The sequence below is a fragment of the Nematolebias whitei genome, chromosome 1 (assembly GCF_014905685.2).
Source record: "Nematolebias whitei isolate Nwh7 chromosome 1, NemWhi1, whole genome shotgun sequence".
Lineage (NCBI taxonomy): Eukaryota > Metazoa > Chordata > Actinopteri > Cyprinodontiformes > Rivulidae > Nematolebias > Nematolebias whitei.
The window spans coordinates 17,496,611-17,523,132 of record NC_056498.1 but is presented as its reverse complement, the minus strand read 5'-3'; the positions used below and the strand labels follow the sequence as shown (position 1 = coordinate 17,523,132).

At 40.0% G+C, this 26,522-nt stretch overlaps 1 protein-coding gene across 1 annotated transcript in view; it reads left to right on the top strand.

Annotated features, from left to right (window-relative positions):
- The window catches only part of zgc:162171 (uncharacterized protein LOC565931 homolog), a 25,966-nt gene extending 1,826 nt beyond the window's left edge, over positions 1-24,140 (top strand). The window contains exons 2-4 of the mRNA XM_037682765.1: positions 14,997-15,127; positions 16,149-16,298; positions 23,913-24,140. Coding sequence (XP_037538693.1) covers positions 14,997-15,127; positions 16,149-16,298; positions 23,913-24,122 — 491 coding nt within the window. The 3' untranslated portion in view covers positions 24,123-24,140. The remainder of the gene's footprint in view (positions 1-14,996; positions 15,128-16,148; positions 16,299-23,912) is intronic.
- The last annotated feature ends 2,382 nt before the right edge of the window (positions 24,141-26,522 follow it).

Below are 26,522 nucleotides of genomic sequence, written 5' to 3'. Positions count from 1 at the left end.
TGCTAGCTTCAGAGCTAATATTGTTTATAGTGGTAGTTTCAGAGCTAGTATTATTTATAGTGCTAGCTTCAGAGCTAATATTTATTTATAGTGCTAGCTTCAGAGCTAATATTATTTATAGTTCTAGCTTCAGAGCTAATATTGTTTATAGTGGTAGTTTCAGAGCTAATATGTATTTATAGCGTTAGCATAAGAGCTAATATTGTTTATAGTATCACTCAGCCCACTGTGAATAGTAAACAGCCATCAGTGTGCTAATGATCCATCGTTAGGATAATTGTCCTTCTTGAGCATGTGATCAGCTGGTTTTGGTTGTCCGCAGCAAACTGGTTGATCCACTCTGAGAAGGTGCTATTTAAGAGACTGAGCTGAATACAGCACCTCAGACTGAGGAAGTCTTTCAGATGAAAGACGAAACGTTTCTACTTTTTTGTTGTTGTTTTGCTTTGTTTTGTTTTTTGAGTGTCCAGAGGACCAGATTTAACTTTTTTAGATTTTTCTACCTGGATTATTGAGCATGCATCAGGATATTGTTTATAGTAGCTTCAAAGCTAGTATTATTTATGGCATTAGCTTCAGAGCTAATATTTATTTATATTGTTACCTTCAGAGCTAATATATTTGTAGTGTTAGCTTCAGAGCTAATATTAATTTATATTGTTAGCTTCAGCACAAATAAAGTTATCTATATAGTTAATACATATTTATAGCATTAGCTCCACAGCTAATATATATTTATAGCATGTGACTCAGAGCTAATATATATTTTTAGAGTTAGCTTCAGAGCGTATAGCACATATGTCAAACTCAAGGCCCAGGCGACCAAATGTGGTCCTCAGTGACATCTTATCTGGCCCCCAAGATGATACGTTCAACATAAAATACTTTTTTCACTTGAATTTTTTCAGTAATTTTTGATTATGATGTCAAAAGTGCAACAGAGAACGCCAAATGAAATTGAAATCAAACTCTCTTTTTGAGGAAACGGCAACCAAGAAAAGATGTTTGGTATCTAACTTGAGTTAATGTAGATTTTGAAACTGGCCCTTAGTTTGAAAAAGGTTTTAATTTTGGCCCCCTTTTATAAGTAAGTTTGACACCCTCTTAGATCCACAGCTAATATATATTTATATCATTAGCTCCAGAGCTAATATATATTCATAACATTAAATCCAGAGAGCTAATAGCTATTTTTAAAGTTAGCTTCAGAGCTTATAGCGTTAAATCCAGTATGGCGTTAGCTTTAGAGCTAATGATTTAAACATCACAAGTTGATCCCGTTTGATTGTTTTAAACCATACATTGTACACAAGGACTTATACTTAACTACTGTATAACTTTATTGTATGTTTTGAATTATTAGGAGTTTTCACGTGTCACCAAAAGTAACTTTTAGAAGAATAGAGAAATATTAAGGCCAATATGTGCAAGTAGTCAGAGATCCCTTTAAGCACATGAAGTATTAACGTTGCAACTTGTTCAGTTTTGTTCATTTTCACACAATTTCCATGTCATCTTGCTGACACAACCAACAATGACAGTGCATGATTTGACAAGTGACCGCCTAGAAACTACTTCTGCAAAGGTACGGGAAGGAAAAAGCTACTTGTTATCTTCGGCCGTCAAAAGGCATAGGCAGACAACGTTCTTACCCATGCCTGTGTGCATGTGTTTGTGTCTGTCAATCAGCAAAATATCTCCTTAAATGCTAAGAACTTTTAATGAAACTCGCAGGAAGTAATCAACTTAAGTCAAGATGGCTGCCACAGCTAGTTGATTTCAATAAGACAAAATTGTATAGATCTCAGTCAGTTTTATGAATATTGACCTAAAATCTGGTGTGATAGTAGCTGAAAGTGATCCCCAACACTTATTTTGAGTACTAACAAACTGCACAAGGTCTTTGTTTAAAAATGTGCTATTAACTATTTGGATTCAACTCTGTTGTTTGTTAGCAAAATATCTCATGAAACACTTGACGTATTTAAATACAACTTTTACAAAATAATCACCAAGTGTACCTTTACACTACATAATCATTTTTGGAGCCAACCATATTCAAGATGGCTGTCACAACCAACTGATCTTTATGATTTAGTCAGTTTTACAGAATTGTTCTAAAATATGGGAGTCATTCACAACAAGTAATCTGAGCACACCACAGTCTCATTATGCTACTGTTGTTTTCAATATTTGACCCAAAACGACTAAAACTTCATCATTTTTATGATGAATACACAGTGTTCTCTTTAACTTCAGGTAATTTGATTTTTGTAGCTTCTGTCTTTCAGCAGTTTTCCCCCTCTCTCACATACCAAAACACACAACTCTCCTCTTTCTGAGTCAGGTGATCGCTGATAGGAGCTGTAATTTGCGTAAAAGAAGTTTTAACTGAGGCAGTTTAACAGGCGGACTTTAGACCGGTAGAAATGACGGTGGGGGTGCACTCAAAGCTGCAACATTGTCCTCATCAATGTGCAAAACTCCATAACAACATCTGGTCATATTGTGATGTTTTACAGCTCTAACCTTCAAAGTAAGCCTAAACCACAAAGTCCATTTTTTAATTAAAACATCAAATACCGTTAAAAAAACCCTGCCTTTTCAAAATGTTAGTACATACAGCTGTGTAAGTCATTTACGTTGTTTTTATGTTTGTTCAAGGCTGCTTTGATGAATCTACAGCTAACGGTTTATTGTCCAATGGGACTAAAAATGGCCCTATAAAAGATTTGGCACTGGTTCCACATTTGGCCCATTAGGGTGGATAGTTGGCACTGGTGAGCCCAATAATCTGACCATTTAGTTCAAGTGTGGTCCGGTTAAAAAAAAAACAAAAAACCATGGAAAAATTCCCATGTGGGGTCTTTTTTAAATAAGCTTGTAGTCTGAAACAGTTGGGTTTGACAATAGATGATTTGGGTGCCACTTTACAATAGAGCTACCTTTGTCAATGACTAATTATCAGTTAATAATTCACCAATAAACACTCAATAAATCAACGATAAGCAGTTGCAGTGTGTTGGTTAAAATGGAGAACACGGACATGTTGCTTTTTCACATTCATACACTGATGGGACACACATCGGAGGCTATGAGGGGTTCAGTGTCTTGCCCAGGGACACTTCGGCATGTGTCTGCTGGTGGATTCGAACCCCCAACTCTCGCATTGGAGGACGACTGCTCTAACCACTCAGCCCCAGCCTCTCCATTCTTACTGTTTACATGTATTCTACATAATTTAGATTTTTATGATCAGACTTCTATCAGTGTAACCTCTGTATGTTAGCAGTTTATTTACACATACAAAGTTATTGTATGTGTATTAAAAGTTATACCTCTTTCTTTAGCGTATAATATTGTACTTTATCACTGCATTATAAGTATCTACAACTAATATTATATCCTAAAAAGTTAGGTTTACAAATACGTATTGTGCTTACAAGGTAGTAACTCAGTCTGAAATGTTTAATATAACAATAGATGAAAAAAAAAATTTATAATAAAGATTTGGTTCAATATTTGGCAAGAAACTGGTCAGTTTTGTCTCACTGTCACTCTTAATTAATGCATAATAAGCTTTTGTTAATGATTTATAAAGTCTTTATAGAGGAATTAATACCATATCTATAAGCTATTTATTAGCATCTATAAGGAGAGCCTTATTGTAAAGTGGTACCAAGTTATGTAGTTAAAATATAAGCAAATAAAAAAGCAAAAAGGTAAATTTACCTGAATGAATTAAAGTACAGCTCTTGAGCTTGCATCAGTGTTTTATAACTGTTTTATTAATGCATATTCATACTTTAAAACTACTTCCTTATGAATAATAAAAAGCATTATTATATATTTGAAAATGTCATTTTAATTAATTAAAATAAATTAATCAGGTCTCTTGTAAATGAGTTTCCGAGGCTCAATGGGATTCACCTGTATAAATAAAGGTTAAATGAATTTTATTGTAGAGTGGTACCAAGTTTTGTATTAAATTTGTACATTTAAATATAAGTAGCTTATAGGGAGCAAATCTCATATTTGTAGCATCTTTCTGCTTTTTAAAAATGTTTTGTTTATTTCTGCTTTTTGTGCCTCTTTCTAATAATTTCAAAATTTTATTTTCCTTTCAGCTACTTTTCTGCTTATTTCAGCTTTTTTGGCTACATTTCATTTAGTTTCAGCTTTGGTTGCGCTTTCTTTATTTTCCTGCTTTCAGCAAATGTCAACGGTTCAAATTCAACTTGCAATAACAGCTTAGACTTTTTTAATCCTGGTTTCAGCTTCTTCAGCAGCTTTCAGCAACAATCTTTCAGCATTCACAACACATTTTTGCAGGAAATGCAATGTCACAGTTTGTTAGAGCTGTAAATGTTTTTTGTTGTGTGTTTGGGTGTGAAAGTGAATGCTCACCCTGTTCAGATTCAAAACTCTCAGCCTGCTGCTATTTAAATACAGTAACTATGTTTGTATGTGTACAAACTCACATTAGGACAAGAAAATGTTGACATAAACTTACTTAATGACAATAACTGCTGGATGTCCGGCCCCGGAGCGCTTGACTTTCAGTAACTGTGTCTCCCTGGGCAGTTTAGTTGCCAGGCGCCTGGATTAAGGTGTTAGGATGCCTTATTAGGATAGACCAGATTGGAATATTCCATCTTTGAACACTAATGATGTAACAGACAGTAACACTTTAAGACTGAATTAATAATAATTAAAAAAAATAACACAATAATGGAAAATTCAAGTACTTTATGTTTTAAAATGTTTGTAAACTGTTTAACATTTGCAAGCAATGACAAATCTTTTAGCCCAAACCTGCGCTATCCTTCAAAATTATTCACCTAGACTGACTGTAATAATCTGATTAATCTCATTTCCTTACCAAACAGTGTTAGTAATAAAAAAAAAATATTCTGCCATTTTTTTAGGCCAATTGGTAAAAATGACCTAAACATTAAATATGACTTAGAATACATTCTTAAAACCAAGATTTGAGTTATATTAGTCCACCACTGGTGTGCCACTTGGCATGTGGTGGTTGTTTTCTCCAAGGAGCAGGACCAGTAAGTCTTTATTTTTTTAGCATATAATGTGGCCGCCCTGGCTGCAGGACTGGTTCATGATCAGGGAACACTGACTCATATATTAACAGGAAGTCTTAACATTTTTCAGTAAGTGGCACAAATGCATCTCAGACGAGTTATGAGTTTATTGTTTTTCCTACTATGGCCCATATTTGACAGGCAGCAGTCTGTCATGCTGTGTAGGCCATGTGCATGCATACCTGGTTTCTAGTTATATTTTATTTAGTATATAAACATCTATCTTGTCAGGAATTATAGCCCCTTAGAGCAGCAGTTCCCAACCTATTTTCCTCAAAGACCCCCCTTCTTACTTCCTAGCCAATCTGAGCCCCCCAATCCCTCACTACCCCCCTCTCCCAAAAGACTCATTCAGTTTAATCTCTTTATCATCATGATAAGAGAATAAAGTAAATATTATAAATAATATTATGAGTAATAGTAGTTATATAAGTAGATATAGAATAAAGTAAATAATAAAAGATTAAAGTAAATAGTTCCAAATTTTTATTTGTAAAAGGTATAAACTGGTACGACAGAAATAACTGTCATTCCCCGATCTGTTACTGAAGCACGGTCCGTAGTGTACTTCCGGGTCGCACGGATCGCGGTCGTTTCTGAATAAAAACTGTCTTAATTTACTTAGAAAAGTACGTGCCCTATCTCCATCGATCTTGATGCAGGTAATTTACGCCACTTGTATTTCCGTTACAAATCATTTGTTAAGATGATATGCGACGCATTAGACCTGACCCCCAGCCTGGACTGAATGAGAAAAACCCTGCAAGATACAGAATGAATTATTTCCATGGTGAAACAGCGCCACCCAGTGGTGAAACTGCATATCATTCATTTTACCCATGACATACATATGTCAATGATTCTAACAAACACGAGTGGCGTGAATTAGCAACATGAAAATCATCGGAGATAGAACACATACATTTTTAAGTAAATTAAGACAGTTCTTATTCATAAACGAAATTATACCAGTACATTTTCCTTAATCTAGTATAGTCAACGGCGATTCATGCGACCCTGAAGTATTCCTTTTAGCGCATGTGCAAATGAGCTACACTATGGATCGTGCTTCCGTAATAGATCGGGGAATGACGGTAACTACAAGAACACTGTTTTGAGAATTACTCACATTCATCCATCCATTATCTTCCACTTATTTCTAAGTCAGGTCTCAGAGGCAGCAGCTTGAGCAGGGAAGCCCAGACATCTCTTTCCACAGCACGTCTTTCAGCTCTTCTGGGAGAATTACAAGACGTTCCCAGGCCAACCGAGAGACATAGTCTCTCCAGCGTGTCCTGGGTCTTCTCCGGGGTCTCCTCCCAGTTGCACATGCCTCTCTAGGGAGGCGCCCAGGGAGCATCTTTACCAGATGCCCGAACCACCTCAACCGCTCCTCTCAACGTGGAGGAGCAGCGGTTCTACTCCGAGTCTCTCCTGGAAAACTGAACTTCTCACCTTGTCTCTAAGGGAGAGTCCAGTTACCCTGCGGAGAAGACTCATTTCAACCACCTGTATCCACAATCTCGTTCTTTCAGTCACTATCCAGAGCTAATGACCATAGGTGCGGGTAGGAACGTAGACCGACCGGTAAACAGAGAGCTTTGCATTACAGCTCAGCTCTCTCTTCACCACAACGGACCAGTACAGAGTCCACAATACTGCAGATGCTGCAGCAATTCGTCTGTCAATCTCATGCTCCATTCTTCCCTTACTCCTGAACAAAACTCCAAGATACTTGAACTCCTCCACTTGAGGCAGAAACAAACCCTGGACCTGAAGAGAGCAATCCACCCTTTTCCGGTTGAGGACCATGGCCTCAGATTTGGAGGTGCTGATTCTCATCCCAGCCGCTTCACACTCGGCTGCAAACCGCTCCAGTGAGAGCTGAAGATCACGGCACGATGACGCCCACAGGACCACATGGGCAGTGGCCGAAGAATTAGTTACTTATTAATTACTCAAATTACTTTTCTTTAAAAACTAACAACAGAGTAATCTTAAAAACAGTCTTAAAGAAAAGTAGTTTTGTCAAGATATCTTCTTGATCCTGTCATGCAGCTGATTTGTGCAGTTTTCAGGCAGGCAGGTTTCAGAAGTTATTCTCCAATAGTGTGCAGATTTTTAGCCCTAGCGATTAAAAGTGTACACTCAAAAGATGCTTCTGTGGCTCTGTGCAAATCACTACCTGCTCTTTCAAAGGCTTTTCTGATGTCAGTGGACCTTTTTGACAGTGCTTCTGAAAGTATTCCCGACTTTCACCAATAGAAACAATGCCTGTTCTAAACGAGGGGAAAATGAACTTATGTTGTCCGAAAAACAACTTCTCTGTGTGTTTTTACACATTTCAACATTCACAACTGCATGCGCTTACGTTAATGTTATATATTTAATAAAACATGAGCTTAACCAAGACCTCTTCCTACGTCTTCCCAACTGAGAGCAGGACACACAGTACTGACGTCATAACAAAACGCTCTTAAAGTGACAGTACAGATTTTAGATTTTAACATAATACATTATAGGAAACTTTTAAAACATAACCAAAATGAGGGTTCTTCAGTGTTAATCAGGATTTGAGGAAATTTCAAACATGATAATTAAAAATAAAAGCATATTTTCTAAAGCTGTTACACAGACAATAAATGGATATTTTTACAACCTCTAACCTCTGAGCACACACCTTATGCGACCCTCCTGTGCTCTCTAGCGCCCCCCCCCAGGTTGGGAATCGCTGCCTTAGAGGACCACAACCTGGTCCTGAAACAGTGGAATATCGTTTTTATGTTGGTTTGGGCTAAAATGTGAATTCAGTTTAGATTAGGGTCTGTATTAGTCAATACAAGGTCCTAATAATGACAGAAATACAGCTCTGTGTTGTGTTTGTTTTTATTATCTTGTTAGGACTATTTTTCCCAATACCCACCAACATATAAGGATCCACTGCTACTTTTTTCCTCATCTTTCGGCTGCTCACTTCTTCAGGGGTTGCCACAGTGAACTAATTCGCACAAAGACTTGGCAGTGGTTTTTACACTGGATGTCCTTCCTGACACAACTGCAGACCACTGAGCTACCACAGCCCTCTGTGTGGAGCAGAGTGCTGCCAACTAGGGCACCTCGGGGAGCAGATGTTGAGGGTTAGGGGCCTTGCTCAAGGGCCCAGAGTGGGGCATATGAGGGTGGAAGCAGGTGTGGGTGCTTCACCTTTCCCACCCACATTTTGGCAATTATCCTAACAGATACTTACATGAGAAACTGATTTTACAGATTTTTTTTGTAGTTTTAACAACAATTGTCTAAACTTCATTTATATTTCAGAGCACTACCTCATGGCCAGTTAAAACAAGTTTGTATTGTTTCTAGGATATTGTTCAAGGGTATGTTTTTCAATAAAATAATACTGGAAAATTGAAGGTGCATTGTGATCGTATAACACCTGACAGTGTCGCTTATAAAACAAAATCTGTATCGGCCAAGATCGGAATCGACAGGTCAGACTTTTTAGAGATTAGAGATCGTCTAGAAAACTTCACTCGATGCAGCCTTAGTGTTAGGTTTAGGACTAAGGTGTGAATTGAGTTTAGGATTAGGTGTGTACTGGGTAAGGGTCAGGTTTAGGCTATAGAAATAAATGGAAAATCAATGGAAGTCGATGCAAAGTCCTCGTAAAGATAGAAAAATCACACGTGTGTGTGTGTGCGCACATCAGATACTCACATGCTGATTCACCTCTATATTAAGATCATGTGGAAGAAGTTAGCAGCCAAGATAGAGTCCTATTTATGTTATCAACGTGACTCTGTGTGTGTGTGTGTGTGTGTGTGTGTGTGTGTGTGTGCGTGTTTGTGTGTGTGTTCGCCATTTGAGTAAATGCTTTCTGCACAAGCATCACTCTCACACTTCTGGTGATTTTAGTGTTTAAAAGTTGCTTGTGTGAGCAGCAGCAGTACTTTCTGTTCAAAGTAAATATTTAACATACTGTACTTAAAATGTACTTTTACAACAGTAAGCACTGGGTTTGAAATTAAAACGGTAAAGTAATAAAAAATGAATTTTGCTTGTCAGTCAGTCAGGGAGTTTGAGGATGTTTATTTGCTTCACCTTGCTACTTTTTAAAGCTTTGTTTTAATCAATTTTAATCCTATTTTTCGCTCATTGTTGTTTTGTGCATCATATTTTCTTTTGTAGCTAATTTTTCAACGACTTGTGCTGTTCTGTAAATATTTGCACCTAATCATCTTTTTTGTAGTCGTTTTGTGGTGATCATTTAGTTCAGTCTTGCTTAGCGAGCTGTACCTTGACCACAAGCTTTTGATAAGTTTCTGGTATGAATCTGTATTGCGATTTTTTTAATTGAGGTTTTTTTTTTTTAATCTGTTGGTTTCCTGGCTAGCACGGTGGTGCAACTGGTAGAGCTGCTGCCTCTCAGCGAGCAGGTCCTTGGTTCAAACCCCGGTCCAGGGGCCTTTCTGGGTGGAGTTTGCATGTTCTCTCCGTGCATGCGTGGGTTTTCTCCGGGTACTCCAGTTTCCTCCCACAGACCAAAAACATGCATGTTAGGCTGATTGGTAACTCTAAATTGTCCCTAGGTGTGAGTGAGAGAGTGAACAGTTGTTTGTCTCGTTTGTCTCCATGTGTCCCTGTGATGGACTTGCGACCCGTCCAGGGTGTACCCCGCCCCTCACACAGTGATTGCTGGACATGGGCACCAGCGACCCCCATGACCCAAAATGGAATAAGCGGGTAAAGATAATGGATGGATGGATAGATGGATGGTTTCCTGGCTCAGAACCAGCTTTTTGCACAGTCCACAAATTGCCAACAGTTTTTATAAGGGTGGAGGCAGGTGTGGGTGCTTCACCTTTCCCACCCACATTCCCACCCAGGAAGGCTTTGGGAAGGCCTTCATCCAATCAGAAACTAGTGAAGTTGAAGAATTTGAAGATAAACCTCCTTTATTATATCATCTGCTTCCAGCAGTTCATGAGCCTGCAGCAGCATGATGTAATCACATTCACCACCAAGCCTGACAGTTGGTTCAGTGTCCAAACATACTTCTTGTTATCGTGGCCTTATCACTTTATCTTTGTCTCATCTGTGTCTAAAAGTCAGTTGCAAATTTCCGTCCAGCTTGAAGGTGTCACTTCTGAAGAAGAGCTTCTTTCTTGGTCAAAACTGTCTCAGTCCAGGGAGATTTAGAACTGGCTTCACTGTGGACAGACTGCTGGTCCAACAGTTCCCAGTTCATGGTAGGCTTGAGTCTTGGTGGTTCGTTGGTTGACCCTAAATGTCCTAACCAAGTTCCTTTCATTTGAGATGAGAACTGGTCGATTCAGTAAGTTCTGTCAAACAAGTAAAGTTTCAGGCTGGCAAAGAGAATCAACTAACAAGTTGACAGGCCTGACATGTTAAAAGATTTCCTAAAGGGCCGTCCACTGGGAACAGTTTGCGTATTTGCAGTTGTTTTTTTTTTTGTTTGTTTGTTCTTCTGTCTTGTTTCCACATGGAAATGACACTTTAGGAAACCCACTGTAGTGTTTTTTAAATGGGTACTGTAAGGATCTGTGTTTTCTGTTGGTTTATTTTGTGTGTTTATCATTTGAGTTATTCAGTGTCCTGTTCCCCAGTGTTTCTCCTGTTTTCTGCTCCAGTCCCTCCCACACTCACGTGTTCTTGTTTGTCTGCCAGGTGTTTATTATTTCCATTCATTAAGATTTACTTTGTATACTCCCGATGTGTGCTCAATAATACAGGTAGATGAATCTAACCAGGTTGAGTCAGGTCCTCTGGACAGATTCTTCTTTGTTGAAACGTTTCATCTTTTATCCAAAAGACTTCTTCAAATATCTGGTGCCTGTACTCATCCCTTTAGGGTGCATTCACACCAGCCCTGTTGTCCCGAACTCTATCCCGTTTGCCTAGGAAGTCCGGTTCATTTGGGGAGGTGTGAACTCACCATCGAACTCTGTCATGGAACAAAAAGGCGAACTCTGACCCGGGCTAAAACCTAGGTCTCAGTCCGGTAGAAGAAAACTTGAGCGCGGTTCGAGTACAGTGTGAATGTAAACAGAACGGGCACCACTCCGCAAGCAGGAAGAGGACTACAACTCAGGACAAACAAACACGCATTTCTCTTACCTCATATGGAGCTGTCAGCTTGCCTTGTGTGAAAACAACATTCTCCATGGTCTTCTGCCGCATCTTCCACTCATGCTGAGTCCATTGTTGAAAAATGACAAAATATTCAATTCAATTCAATTCAATTTATTTATATAGCGCCAAATCACAACAAAGTTGTCTCAGGGCACTTTACAGGAACATTCACAAACATAAAAGCCAATTAGTAAAGTTCTTTATCTAAGGAAGCAGCAGACAAGTTGAATCTTGGCTTCGTTGCAGTCTCCCGTCCTGATCAAGCACAGTGGCAACAGTGGAAAGAAAAACTCCCTTTTAAAGGAAGAAACCTCCAGCAGAACCAGGCTCAGGACAAGCAGCCATCTGCTTTGACTGGCTGGTTGAGAGGACGGGAAGGAGAGACAGACGAACACAGAATGATAGGTCCAGGTATAAGTCCAGGTGTATCTGAAAGACAAAAAAAAAACCATGTTAAAGATAGAAAAAATAATTACAAATACAAAACAGGTTGAGCAGAGTAAGTAAAGACATTAACAGAGTGAAAAGTGTGGTCAGTTTGTCCTCCAGCAGTCTAAGCCTGTAGCAGCATAACTAAGGGACAGCTCAGAAAACCCAAGCCAACCCTAACTATAGGATTTATCAAAAAGGAAAGTCTTAAGCCTAGTTTTAAAACTGGATCATGTGTCAGCCTCACGGACAGAGATTGGAAGTTGGTTCCACAAGAGAGGAGCCTGATAACTGAAAGATCTGCCTCCCATTCTGTTTTTGTAAATTCTAGGAACCACAAGTAAACCTGCAGCCTGAGAGCGAAGTGCTCTGTTAGGAAAATATGGAACAATAAGATCTGTAATATAAGATGGAGCCAAGTTGTTGAGAGCTTTGTAGGTTAGAAGTAAGATTTTGAATTCTACTCTGGATTTGACAGGGAGCCACTGGAGATGAGCTAAAACTGGAGAAATATGATCTCTCCCACTAACTCCAGTTAAGACTCTGGCAGCAGCTTTTTGAATCAACTGAAGACGTTTTAAAGAAGTATTTGGACACCCAGAAAATAAACCGTTGCAATAGTCCAGTCTAGATGTGACAAATGCATGGACCAGTTTTTCTGCATAATTTTTAGACAAGATGTTTCTAATTTTAGCGATATTATGCAGGATAGAAATCCTAAACAGTGTTTCCCCTAGTTAACTCATCTCATCCATGATTTTTGTTGATGGGGGGACGGACACATGTCTGAGCGCAGCAGTTTTTAAGTGGAGGCGGAGGGGGGGGTGCGTTCAGCTTGAGGGGAGAGACAACGTGAGTGCTGCCTTTAGCTTTTTAGCTAGAGAGCCTGTATTTCGTGCTGCTAGCTTAGTGCTATGTCAGTGCCAGGTGGGCAGGGCAAGTTCGGTTTCATAGGCGGGGTGCTCAGTTCTGTTGATGGGGTGTGGCACCCCACTTGTATATTGGTAGGGGAAACACTGCTAAAACCGCTAAAGTTTGACGCCACTCCATTTTTGTTTTTATTTCCAGAAGAAGAAGAAGAAGTGTCTTCTTCAGAGGTTTTTGTGTCGTTTCTTTCAGTAGTTCTTGATGCAGCGCCACCCCAGGCGAGTGGGGGAATAGGTTGGTTCAACAGGTTGACTTGACTGCACAGTGCAGTGTGAATGCAAATGCAACAGCTCAAATGTAAACAAAATGTTATGAATATTGGTCCCCAACCGAACCGAGTCTACCGGACTATCAAGTGTGAAAACAACCTTAATTGGCAGCTCAGAACATCATGTACAGAACATCATGGACTTTGTGGATAAGGTGAGGAATGTCATCATGGAGACTGATGAAACAATGATCTCTTTTGATGTCACATCACTCTTTACGTGCATTCCTGTTGATGATGCAGTAGAGGTGGTCAGTTTAAGATTAAAATCAGACACCACTCTGAGCAGCAGGACCACACTTTCCACAGAACAACTGTGTCAACTCTTGAAACTGTGCCTGCAGTCAACCTACTTCACATATGGGGAGCAATATTATAGGCAGAAACATGGGTGTGCTATGGGGTCTCCAGTTTCTCCTATTGTTGCCAACCTGTACATGGAGGAGGTAGAAAAGAGAGCCTTGACGTCCTTTTCAGGGACACCACCAAGTCATTGGTTCATGTATGTTGATGACACCTGGGTTAAAATTAAATCTCAGGAAGTCCAACATTTTACTGACCACATCAACTCTGTGGATAAATACATCAAGTTCACACGAGAAGATGTAAAAAATGGCAAGTTGGCTTTCTTGGACTGTGAGGCCTCAGTCTCTGATAGAGGACATTTGCAAACTGAGGTGTTCTGCAAATCCACCCACACAGACCAGTATTTGCAGTTTGACTCCCATCACCCTTTGGAGCACAAGTTAGGAGTCATCAGGACTCTGTATCACAGAGCAGACAGTGTCCCCACTAACTCAGGAGCCAGGCAGAAGGAGAAATCCTACACAAGACAGTCTCTAGAGCAATGTGGATATCCTAACTGGGCCTTCCTGAAAGCAGAGAAGAAACCCAAACAGGACTCCAGTCAGCCATCAGGTGAAAAGGAGGAACCCAGACCCAGACCAGTGGTCATTCCATATGTTGAGGGAGTATCAGAGAAACTGAGACGTTTATTTTCTAAACACAACGTCCCAGTGGCTTTTAAACCCCAAAATACATTACGGCAAAGACTGGTTCATCCCAAAGATCCAGTCCCACGGCACAAACAGAGTAATATTGTGTATGCTGTTCAGGTTCAGGAGAGTGATCAGTCTTACATCGGGGAAACAAAACAGCCACTGGCCAAAAGGATGGCCCAGCACAGAAGATCAACATCATCAGGCCAGGACTCTGAGGTCTACACTCATCTCCAGGCCAGCGGTCACTCTTTCAGGGATGAAGATGTGCACATCCTGGACAGAGAGGAACAATGGTTTGAGAGAGGAGTAAAGGAGGCCATCTTTGTGAAAAGAAATTGTCCATCGTTAAACAGGGGTGGAGACCTACGTGTTCAACTGTCCCCCTCTTACAATGCTGTGATTGCTAGTATCACTCAGCCCTCTGTGAACAGTAAACAGCCATCAGTGTGCTAATGATCCATTGTTAGGCTGATGGTCCTTCTTGAGCATGTGATCAGCTGGTTTTGGTTGTCAGCAGCAAAACTGGTTGATCCACTCTGAGAAGGTGCTATTTAAGAGACTGAGCTGAAAACAGCACCTCAGACTGAGAAAGTCTCTCGAATGAGAGACGAAACGTTTCTACATTTTTCTGTTGTTTTGCTTTGTTTTGTTTTTTTGAATGTCCAGAGGACCAGATTTAACTTTTTTGGATGTTCAGTTTTATATTTGCGAGGTTCTCGTGATTTTTCTGCAATCTTGGATTTCGAATCAACACATCAATGAGAGGTACATGAGTGAAAACATTTTGAAACACCACCCTTGCATTTTCATGAAGACCGACAAAACTCAGTCCTTTAAAAACAATGATGTCATAGCTCCGTCTTTAAGCAACGATCCAGTTGCATCTTCTTTTCGTGTGTGTTTGAGTACATTGGGTAGCTGCAAATTTTAAACACTTGTTGTCTCCACACCTTATTTCCTGTTTTCAAGCATTTATGTTGCAGACTTGAACCACATACTGCCATCACACTTTGACATCTTTTCACTTTCTTGTGACCCGATGGGTTGATGACAGACTAGCTAAACAAAAATTAACACAGACTGTGTATGTGTCGTCATCTTTTCTTCTTCAACCAGGACAGGAACGCTATGGAAATATGACCCGTGTGTACTACAGAGAGGCAGTGGGAGCGCTCGTTGTCTTTGACATGACAAGGTTGTCCACATTTCAGGCTGTCCTAAAGTGGAAACGGGACCTGGACTCCAAAGTAAGTGTCATGGAAAATGAGCAAAATTAAGCACATTTTTTTAATATACCTTCAATATTATGTTGTTAAAATCAATCTAATTGTTTCATGAAACAAAACCTTCCTTGTATCAGCTAGTAAAGTAAAGGTATTTAAACTTTTTTAACAGACACCAAGTAGATAGACAGGCTGGCAAACATCACAGTTACTGCCATAAGGTTAATTTAACAGCTCTGCTCCAACAAGTCAAACCTTTTTATTGCTGCCACGAGGAAGCTGTCCTCAAATGATGAAGTTTAAACAGAATCAACAAACTAAGAGAAGTTTTCTACAGAGTGAAGAAACCTTTTGATCGTGGCTGGTCAGTTATATCTGCAGTAACTCTTTGTGACCACTTGGGGGCGACATGAACTCTCCTGATGGCTTGCTAGAATAAAGTTGTTTTTTTTAGACATTTGACATGTAAACAACTTGTTTTTTTAACATGTTTCAGGCCAGACTTCAGTATTATAAATTTTAGTTTTGGTCACTCGCTCCTGTTATAATTTCCACTATGTCCACCAGATATAAATAAACTTTTATTCTTGGGTTCATTGTGGGTCTTTTCTGAACACAACAGTGAGCATGACCTAAATCAGTAAATTTACTGACCAGACAGCCTTACTATGAGCTAAAGAATAATGTGCCTCTTATCTAGAGATTCAGCTCTTAAGCTAGTATCTGTAAAATAGTTTATGAGGAACTGTCCGGAATGTTTTTTTGGTGTTTTTGGACTTTATCAGTTCACTTGTGTGAGTTCTAGAGGTTTGTAGTTCTGTTGTTTGAGTGTTGAACAAGTTCAAAAACATGTCTGACACATTTTCTCCTAAAATAGTCAGAATCATTGGTGGCATCTCAAACTCATTCTGGTCTCCTGCTTACAAACACTGAATTCAGTGAAACTAACAGAAATGATCTCTTTTTGTCACAGATAAAAACTACCAGAGCAGTGGAGACAGGGTTTAACTTGGCAAAATAAATGTTTTGTTTTCTGTTTTGTCAGGTCACACTGAGTGACGGGACGCCGGTTCCAGCCGTTCTCCTGGCCAACAAATGTGACCATCAAAGTCACGGTTTGTGCCCGAAACTTCCAAAACTGGACAACTTTGCCCGAGAGCAAGGCTTCATCGGCTGGTATGAAACTTCGGCCAAGGCAAGATGCAGCTTTCTACTGGTTTCTAAACTGGTGTTTATTTATACTGTAGAAGTCAGAAAATCAAATAGGTTTTTTTCCTGTTTGCCAACATTATCAGCACTTTCATGTGGCACTTTTCAGATCTATTGTCCAAATTCAAGGATTCAAGGTTCATTGTCATCCACATCACAAGTGGTACATGTGGTGGAACGAAATTGTGTACACAGGGTCCCAGTTACATCCAACAAAAATATTAAAATGTAAAGGAAAAACAGTCATAACATCTAAGATATGAACTAAGAAAAACAAGCTAAAATTACACTAAACACGAGTAGCATAAAAAAAAAATACGCTGAACAGCAGCACGAACATGAGTCTGTGTGAGCAGATGAGTATGAATGAACACATCAACATGAAACAGATCAGCAGCAACATGAAACAGATCAGCAGCAACATGATGTGATTTTTCAGTGATTATCCTGGTTAGAGATTCATGAGTATAACAGCCTCAGGGTAGAAGCTGTTCCTCAGTCTAGTGGTTCTACACTTAATGCTCCTCAACCTCCTTCCTGAGGGGAGCGGGGCAAAAAGTGTGTGTGCTGGGTGAGAGGGGTCCTTCATGATGCAGGTGGCTCTCTTCCTGCATCTGGAGGTGTAGATGTCTGTAATGGTGGGGAGGCTGACTCCAACAGTCTTCTGTGCAGCCTTCACCACTCTCTGCAAAGCTTTTCTTTCTGCAGCTGTGCAGCCTCCATGCCACACGTTGATGCTGGAGCACAGGATGCTCTCCACTGCACACCTGTAGAAGGAGGTGAGGACTGAGCTTCCCAGACCAGCTCGTCTCAGCCGCCTGAGGAAGTAGAGTCTCTGATGAGCTTTCTTGATCAGGCTGGTGGTGTTGTTGCTCCAGCTGAGGTTGTCATTCAGTTGCACACCCAAGTTCTTGTAGCTGGAGACCACTTCCACCGCAGATCTTCCTTTGTTGGGGGGTGGGGGGTGGTATGTGTGTTTGTTCCTTCTTAAGTCCATGACCATCTCCTTCGTCTTCTTCACATTGATGTGAAGGTTGTTCTTCTTGCACCAACTCTCCAGGTGTAGCTGGACTCATCATTGTTTGTGATGCATCCCACCACCGCTGTATCCACTGCAAACTTTACAATATGACAGCCTGGATGGTTAGATGGCGTGCAGTCATACGTGAGCAGAGTGAACAGGAGAGGGCTCAGCACACATCCCTGAGGAGAGCCAGTGCTGAGGGTTATGGTGGAGGAGGAGAAGTTGTGGATCCTCACAGACTGAGGTCTGCTAAGAAATCTAGGACCCAGTTTTAATTGTGGGGCTTAGTCCTAGTGTAAGTAGTTTGCCCATCAGGGTTTGGGGGATCATGGTGTTGAAGGCAGATGTGAAGTCCACAAAGAGCATATGGACATAAGAGTCTTTCTGCTCCAGGTGGGTGAGAGTAGTGTGGACCACAGAGGAGATGGCATCCTCTGTTGATCGATTCTCATAGTATACGTATTGGCGAGGGTCCTCGTTGATGTTGATGGTTGTTTTGATGTGGGTCATGACCAGTTTTTCGAAGCATGTAGCGACTATCGGGGTGACAGTGGCTATCGGGGTATATATATATATATATATATATATATATATATATATATATATATATATATATGTATGTGTGTGTTAGGGCTTTAACAGACTACTCGAGTAATCTACACATCGATTCCTAGGACACCTATCGAGGTTTTTAATTTCATGTCGAGTATTCGTTGTGACGTCATTACGCCACCGTTACGTCATCGCGTCACGTGTCACGTGATCCGCACCAGGCGCGGGTTACAAAATGGATTCCTCCAAGCAGACGGATGGAGCAGAGCAGGCCCAGTCTTGGCAAACATGTAGAAATGCATCAATAGTCTGGAAATATTTCACTAAAGATTAATCTTCTGGTTCAACTACCATAAGGAAACAGAAACTGAATCTACTTTCTGACTGTTTGGAGGCGAACCAGTGTTACACCATATATTGTGACCGTAGGGGGCGGTGTTGCATGCACTGTTGCAGGTCACAGAATATTGTGTAACACCAGGTCCAATCGACCGAACCAGAACCAGCTTCCTCTGACCTTGTTTCACAAACAAAAAGCAAAAAATATTAATCGCTAAACCTATAAAAAAATCTATAAACATTTTAACCTCTAAAACTAAACTTAATGTGCACCACAGCTGGTGGTGGTGTGGGGTGGTCGACCCCCCCCACTGTTTTTAGTTTTGTTTTTGACGTGCCACACGTTTCTTCACGTTTGCAGCTTAATAATAAAAACTAAGAGTTTAGTTTTTCCTGTGACTTATTGGCTGTATGATAAATGGTAGGAGCATAATATATGCTCCCAAATTTTTGTTGGTCTTTTTTTGTAAATAATTACCTTTTTTGTGGTTTTTATTTATTTATTTATTTTTGTATCTTTAGATCCTATAGTAGCTATGTTTACATGCACAGAATTCTTTGACCGGATTGAAATGTGCTCTGTTTGAATAATTCAAATGTATTGTTTACATGGGCACAATCTGTTCATGACGAGTGTTTACATGCAGCGGGCTTTGTTCTGAACAGCAGTACTGACATGCGCAGAGTGGTAAACTCTCCTTAAAAAAACCACAGAAGAAGAAGTTCTACTTCCGGGGTGAACGTAAACAAACCTGAGCACCCAAAATGGACCCGCGACAGGTTTTAATGATGGTGGAGACATTATTGCACTCCCTGACTGAGCTACAGGTAATTCAGATCATTTTGAGCTCTTTCAAAGTTTCTAGTAGAAATGTTGTGTCGCTCACCAACCAGTTTTGCTCCCCTGACATGCTAATATTATTAGCATTAGCCAGGCGGAAATGGCAAAGTCGCACATGCGCAGTCAGGTCAGTTTTTCACGATCAGATAAAAACGAACAGATCAAGTGTTTACAAGCGCACCAATCGGGTTAAGGATCGGCGTAAACCACCCGTTTCGTTCTGATCACAAATTATATCGGATCGCGCCGAATACACAAAAAATAACCCGAACGGAGTGTTTACATGACACACTTTTATTCCGACCGGCCATTTGATCCAGTTACTTATGTCCTTGTAAACATAGCCGATGTCATCAAGTACTCGAGTTCTTCTCGAGTTTTATTATGTTAATGTCGAGTTTAAAAAGTATGTAGTGGTTCAACCCCTAATATATATATATATATATATATATATATATATATATATATATATATAAAAATATAGAAATACTTACTACTTGTACTACTAGTTCTACTTTGTGGTTTTTCACTTATCGCGGGTCTTAAGGATACAGATCCCCTGCTATAAACAAGGGACTACTGTATTTCGAAATTTTTTATTTATTTTTTATTTCATTTTTTTAAAAATGTTTTATTCTGTTACTGCTCTCAGGGATTCATCCCAACCCTGGACCCCCCACTAATTACAGCACACCAAATGACTTTAAAAACGTGTCTGGACTTCATTTTCTGCATGTAAATGCACGTAGCCTTCTGAGAAAACTTGATGCCTTGAAAATTCTGATCAGTTCTTCTGGGGCAGATGTTATCTTCATCTCTGAAACCTGGCTCAACAAATCTGTACTCAATAATGACCTGGCAATCAATGGATTTAACATCTACCGCTGTGATCGTCAAAAAAAGGGGGGGGGGTAGGGGGTGGAGTCGCTATTTACATCAGAGATTCTCTGGTTTCTAGTCGTGTGTCTGCTAAAACAATTCCAAGCCAGTTTGATGCCTTAGCTGTAAACATCACTTTGAATGGAGGCCAGCTTTTATCTGTAGTGGGTTGTTATCGTCCCCCCTCAGCAACACCTGAGGCTCTGTCCTCCCTGATGGAATTCTTTGGAATTTTAAAATTCAAAGAGATTTTTTTTTAGCAGGAGATTTCAACATTGACTGGGATAAATCGACCCCCCTCTGTGATAAATTCAAGGAATGTTGCCTGTCACTTAATCTGACCCAACTCATTGACTCTCCCACTAGACCAAACAAAAAAACTTCCTGAAAAATCCTCCATCTTAGACCTGTTTCTAACTAATATGCCTCACAAATTCCCTAGTACAGGTGTATTCGCAAATATTTTGAGTGATCACTGTGCGACAGCGACTCTGAGAGATAATAAACTTCCACCTTCTAAGCCCAGATTAATTCAAAAAAGGAATCTGAAACGTTTTTGTGAACAGTCGTTCCTCTGGGATTTATCCCACTTTGACTGGCATCGTATTCTATTAATTGATGACGTGAACTCCGCTTGGAACTATTTTCATAATAGTTTAATTTATTTTGTGAACAAACATGCTCCTTTTCATCAGTTCAGAATAAAGAGATGAGACAGCCCCTGATTTACTCCAGAGCTAGCTGACCTCCTGCACAGGAGAGATCATCTTTGGGCCACATCGAGAAAATCTGACTCAGACACTGATTGGTTGAGTTTTCGACAGATGAGGAATAAATGCACAACTGCTGTCAAAGCAGCAAAACACAACTATTTCTTATTTCAGACCTCCAAAAATCTAATTGACCCTAACAGATTCTGGAAAACCATCAAATCTCACTCAGGCACCCCCCAATCATCTGACCTCCCATCACAACTTCTCGTTAACTCTGTTCCTGTGTCAAATAAGCACGAAAACCTGAACTGTTTCAACAAACATTTTGTTGCTTCTAGTTCTTTATTTGACACAGTTACTAATGGAAAATCAGCCACTTCACTTAATAATCAAACTTGTACAAATCAAATCCCTCCTACAAGTCAATCCTCAATTAATCACACCTTCTCTTTTTCTCTGTTCTCAGTTAGTGAGGTCAGTAAACTGTTAAAAGATCTTGATCCTAAAAAATCTGCAGGTCCAGATGAACTTCCACCTTATTCCTTAAGGCTGGCTGCTCATATCATCACAGTCCCTGTGACCCACATCTTCAATCTCCCCATAAACCAAAACTCCATTCCAGACACTTGGAAAACAGCCTTTGTTCTTCCTTTACTGAAGGGAGGAGACCCCACCTCACTGAACAACTATCGACCAATCTCTAAACTCTGCATTTTAGCCAAGGTTCTAGAAAAACTGATAAACTCTCAAATCAAAAATTACCTGGACTCATTTAACATCTTACCTCCACATCAATCTGGTTTCAGGAAACAACACAGCACAACAAATGTTTCACTGAAGGTTCTTAATGATGTTGTTGAAGCACTGGATGCTAAGGATTATTGTGCTGCACTTTTCTTAGACCTGTCTAAAGCTTTTGACACTGTGGATCATAACATCTTGTGTCATAAACTCTCAGAAATCAGTTTCTCAGAACACACCACTGGTTGGTTCTCTAACTATCTCTCAGATCGGAGGCAATGTGTTCAACATAATGGTACTTTCTCCAGTTATTTAACAGTCAACATTGGTGTACCACAAGGCTCAGTCTTAGGACCCACCCTCTTTACAATCTACATACATAATGTAGGTAAAAACATCCATGATGCATCCATACATTTCTATGCTGATGGCAGTTGTTTATTGTCAAGCTAAAACAGTTGATAAGGCTTTCCAGCTTTTGAAATCTGCATTCAACAACATCCAGACAGATTTGTTCTGCCTCAAACTTGTCCTAAATGCCGGCAAAACCAAAGGGATGCTTTTTTCAAACAGGAAGTCAGTCCCAGCACTTCTTCCTCTGATTTTATCCTCAAATGATGTCCCTATTGTGTTTGTTGATTCCTATAAATATTTGGGTATCTTGGTTGACTCGCATCTCTCTTTTAAGCTCCATGTGGAAAAACTAGTAAAGATTTAAACAGATCCTGTCTAACCCTGAATGCTAGAAAACGCCTTGTTTCTGTGACTTTCATTCCCTCCATTGATTACGGTGACATTATTTACATGAACGCTCCTACAAGAACCCTGCAGATGTTGGATGCTGTCTATCATGGTGCGCTAAGATTCATAACTGGCTGTGATTATCGTACCCACCACTGCACCCTGTATTCACTGGTTAACTGGACATCATTAACTTCACGCAGACTCTCTCACTGGTACATTTTCATCTTTAAATCACTTCTTGGTCTGCTGCCTTCATACATCTCCTCCTACATGTCTCTGTGTGAGTGCAGCTACAGCGTGCGCTCTCAGGACATTATTACCCGCATTGTTCCCTCAGTGAGGACTGAACTAGGCAAGAGGGCCTTCTCCTACTCCGCTCCTGTTTCCTGGAATATCTTGTAAAAATATGTGAAGCTCTCGACCTTGACCTCTCTAAGTGGCTTTAAGAATTTGTTGGACTCATGGCAGGGACCAACGCAGACATGTTCCTGTTTTTAGTTTTCTACATTCGCCTTATAATCTAGCTGTTTTTACTACTTTTTTGCCATCTTATTTGTAAAAAAAAAAGTATGCCTTTTTATGGCTGTCTGTTGTTGTTGCTGTTGTCCATTGTTTTCATCGTTCTTTGTTGAAATCAGGTCTCTCTTGTAAATGAGTCCTCGAGGCTCAATGGGATTTACCTGTAAAGTTGAATGAATTCAAAGTAATGTGGTGATTGAAGAGTGGTGAGATGGCACCCTCTATTGGCCAGCCATCCCTACCCCCTCCTACAACAAGATAAGATAGAACTTTATTGATCTTGCAGGAAATTGTTGTGCCAGAGGTTCAATACAAAGGAACATACACAAAGAATCACACAAGATATAAAAAAATAGCAGAAAATATAAAAATACCAACAATTAATATCTAAATTAGGTCAGGTGCAGACAGAGACATTTAAGTGTTTATTGTGGTGCAGGATTAATTTTATTGTCCAATGTGTAGAAAGGGGGAGGAGTTAAAAAGTTTGATAGCCACAGTAGAAAGGACTTCCTGTGTTGTTCTGTGGAGCACCTCGGTGGTCTCAGTCTACGACTGAAGGTGCTGCAGTAAGAGTCCAGTGTTTCATGCGGGGGGTGGGGGGGGGGTGTCTCAGACACCTCTGTCAGAGACTGCAGGTCCACTCCCAGAACAGAGCCAGCTCTCCTGATTCCTGATGAGTTTATGGAGTCTGTTGGCATCAGCTTTCTTCACCCTGCTGCCCCAGCACACCACAGAGTAGAAGAAGACGCTGGAGACCACCGAGTGGTAAAACATCTGCAGCATGGTCCTACAGATGTTAAAGGACCTGAGTCTCCTCAGAAGAAAAAGGCGACTCTGACCTTTCTTGTTGGTGTTACAATGCTGTTATTGCTAGTATCACTCAGCCCTTTGTGAATAGCAAGCGGCCATCAGGGTGCTAACAATCGATTGTTAGGTTGATGATGGTTGTCAGACTGAAGAAGTCTTTTGGATAAAAGACGAAACATTTCAACAAAGAAGAATCCATCCAGAGGAACCGACTCAACCTTGTTAGGCTACAAAATAGTGTTTAATTAATTAATTCGTTGATTAAAGACAAACAAAAGCACATAGTTGCATATATGTACAGCTACTACATATTAGTGAGGAATATCACAGAAAATTTTAAGCATAATCAAGTGTATAACTTTGAACTCTTAACAAGTCTTGACCTGATTTGTCATCGTCAAACTTTTCTGATCGTTGACCTTTATCCTTCCTCTGCAGGACAACACCAACATCGACGCGGCCGTCACGTGCTTGGTGAAAAACATCTTGTCTGCGGAGGAGGACAAGCTCTCGACGGACGCTGCGAGAAGCGAATCAGACGGCAACGTAATAGTTCTTCAACGCTTCGACTACAACATGAAGGAGAAGAGCCTTAACGGCTGCGCAGGATGCTCCACGACTAAACCCAGACACGGAGGAAATGACTGAAACAGCTGGCAGGACCCCCCCCCCCCCCCACCCCCAACTGTGCTTCAAACAATAATGACAAGAACTTTAAATAGTTACTGTGAGGTAACTTGAAGCCCAGCTCCACTTTCTTTATATATTTGACTAATTTATTTCCATTTTGTTCAGTCTCTTAGTAAAGAAACATTTGTAAAGTACAATATAAACATTTACTTTTTAATTTAATCACAAGCATCTTTATAAGAAAAACATGTAATTTCAATAAAAACAGTGAGACAGAAAAGATGTTTACAAACGGACTGATTCAGAATCAGTTTGTCCTTCCCGTTATTTTTGTGGAGTTATGGTTGACCAGTACAATTACGGACGTTTGTCGATGTTTATAATAACGGTGCAACAGAACTGTTGTCGTTTTACATCACAACTTTATTTTGTGTTTACAAGTTGCTGAATATTTTCGTCACTAACCTTTATCAGGTTTCAATTTGTTGAATATATTTTAAAGGTAATGATTAACATTTTGTAGCTGGTTGTTTTATTTGTTCTGTGTAAGTAAAAACCTACCAACTATTCATTTTGCTCTTGCTGATAGTTTTTGTTTAGTTTTAGTTTATTTAAACCAGGGGTGCCCACACTTTTGCGAGCTGAACTAACTGAAATAACTGTCATAAATTCTAGAGAAAATAGTTTCTGGTCAGTTACGTGATCATCTGCAAAGAAATAATCTTGAGTTTCAACCAGGTTTAGAGCTTGGCACTGAATCTGTACTTGTGAAAGTCATTAATGATATTCTCATGGCTTCTGACAATGGACAGGTGTCTATACTGGTCCTGTTAGACCTCAGTGCTGCATTTGATACCGTTGATCACAATATTTTACTACAGAGACTTGAATATGATATTGAAATTACAGGAACAGCCCTAAATTGGTTTAAATCATATTTATCTGATAAGATTCCAGTTTGTAAATGTAAATAATGAATCTTCATCATACACCAAAGTTAGTCATGGAGTTCCTCAAGGTTCATTGCTTGGACCTGTACTCTTTACCTTATATATGTTTCCATTAAGTAAAGTTATTAAACAGCATGGGATAAATTTTCATTGTTATGCTGATGATACAGTTATATTTGTCCATGAAACCCAATGAATCCAATCAGTTACTTAGACTACAAGCATGTCTTAAAGACGTAAAAACCTGGATGACTCTAAATTCTCTGCTTTTGAACTCGGACAAGACTGAGGTTTACCTTAGGAATGAATTTTGTCTTCTAGTCAAGTTCTAGAATTGCGCTGCTCGTGGTTGCTGCTTGTTGGATTAGCTCTGTTACTTTCATTCTGATTTATTGCTTTTGAAAACTTTAAATCCTCCTTTTTCTGGGTGTAAATCGCTTTTTTCAGATGATTGTTTCCTCTGTTATCGGATGCTGTGCAGCTGGAAAGATTTTTACTGAAACCTTTTTACTTTTGGGCATTTGTTATGATGCGTAACCGTGGCAACTAGGGATGGGGCTGATCCGGTATCGGTCTCTGATACCAGCATAATTTACGTATTGGATTTTTTTGATCCAGCCTGCAGAGATTTCCGATCCATGATGCATGTCTGTGTCTGTTGAAACATCTCATGTGATTCCCTGCCAACTGCTCTGCACGTTGGCTTCAAACTATAGAATGGATTACCTGAGCGGAGGCGTGTCTCATGAACCCAGAGTAATAAGACTCGCCTCACATTCAGGAAATCCATTTTATAGTTTGCAACCAGCTACAACGTGAGGACTGAGCACTGACTGAGCAGCATTGTGGCTAACAGCTAACCAACTTTTCATCGTAGCATGTCCGCTGTGTGGAAGTATTGTACATTAGAAACACCACAAAACAAGACAGCAACGTGCAATGTCTGCAGAGCTGCTGTACTGAGAGGAGGAAGCTCGGTCGCGACCTACAATACAACAAACTTAATAAACATTTGAAAAAGCACCACATTAAAGAGCACGAGGAGTGTTTAGCCAGGCACCGCGGTAAAGTTAGTTTTACATTGGACGTTCGAGCTCCATGGCTTCAGCGGTGCCTTTCTCTCATTCAATCTGAAACAGAGAGTCTGATTTCAGTCAGCTGCACTCAGTCTGACTGTCTCAGAGAAGCAGACGGAGCGCAGCTGATTGAAATCAGACTGTCTGCTTCGCAGCTTGACTGAATATTTGCATCCAAGATACAGTTTACATTTACCCTCCAGGAGATATTTATCAGCTCAAGATGAGAGTTTTGTTATGAGTTAAATTCAAAGCAGTCTGCTCAGATAAATAGTCTTAAATTATTATTTTTATATATGAATGTTTCTGTTAACTTATTTTAATGTTTCTGTTCAGTGCCCTGAAATGACTTCTGTTGTGACTTGGTGCTATATAAATAAACTGAACTGAAC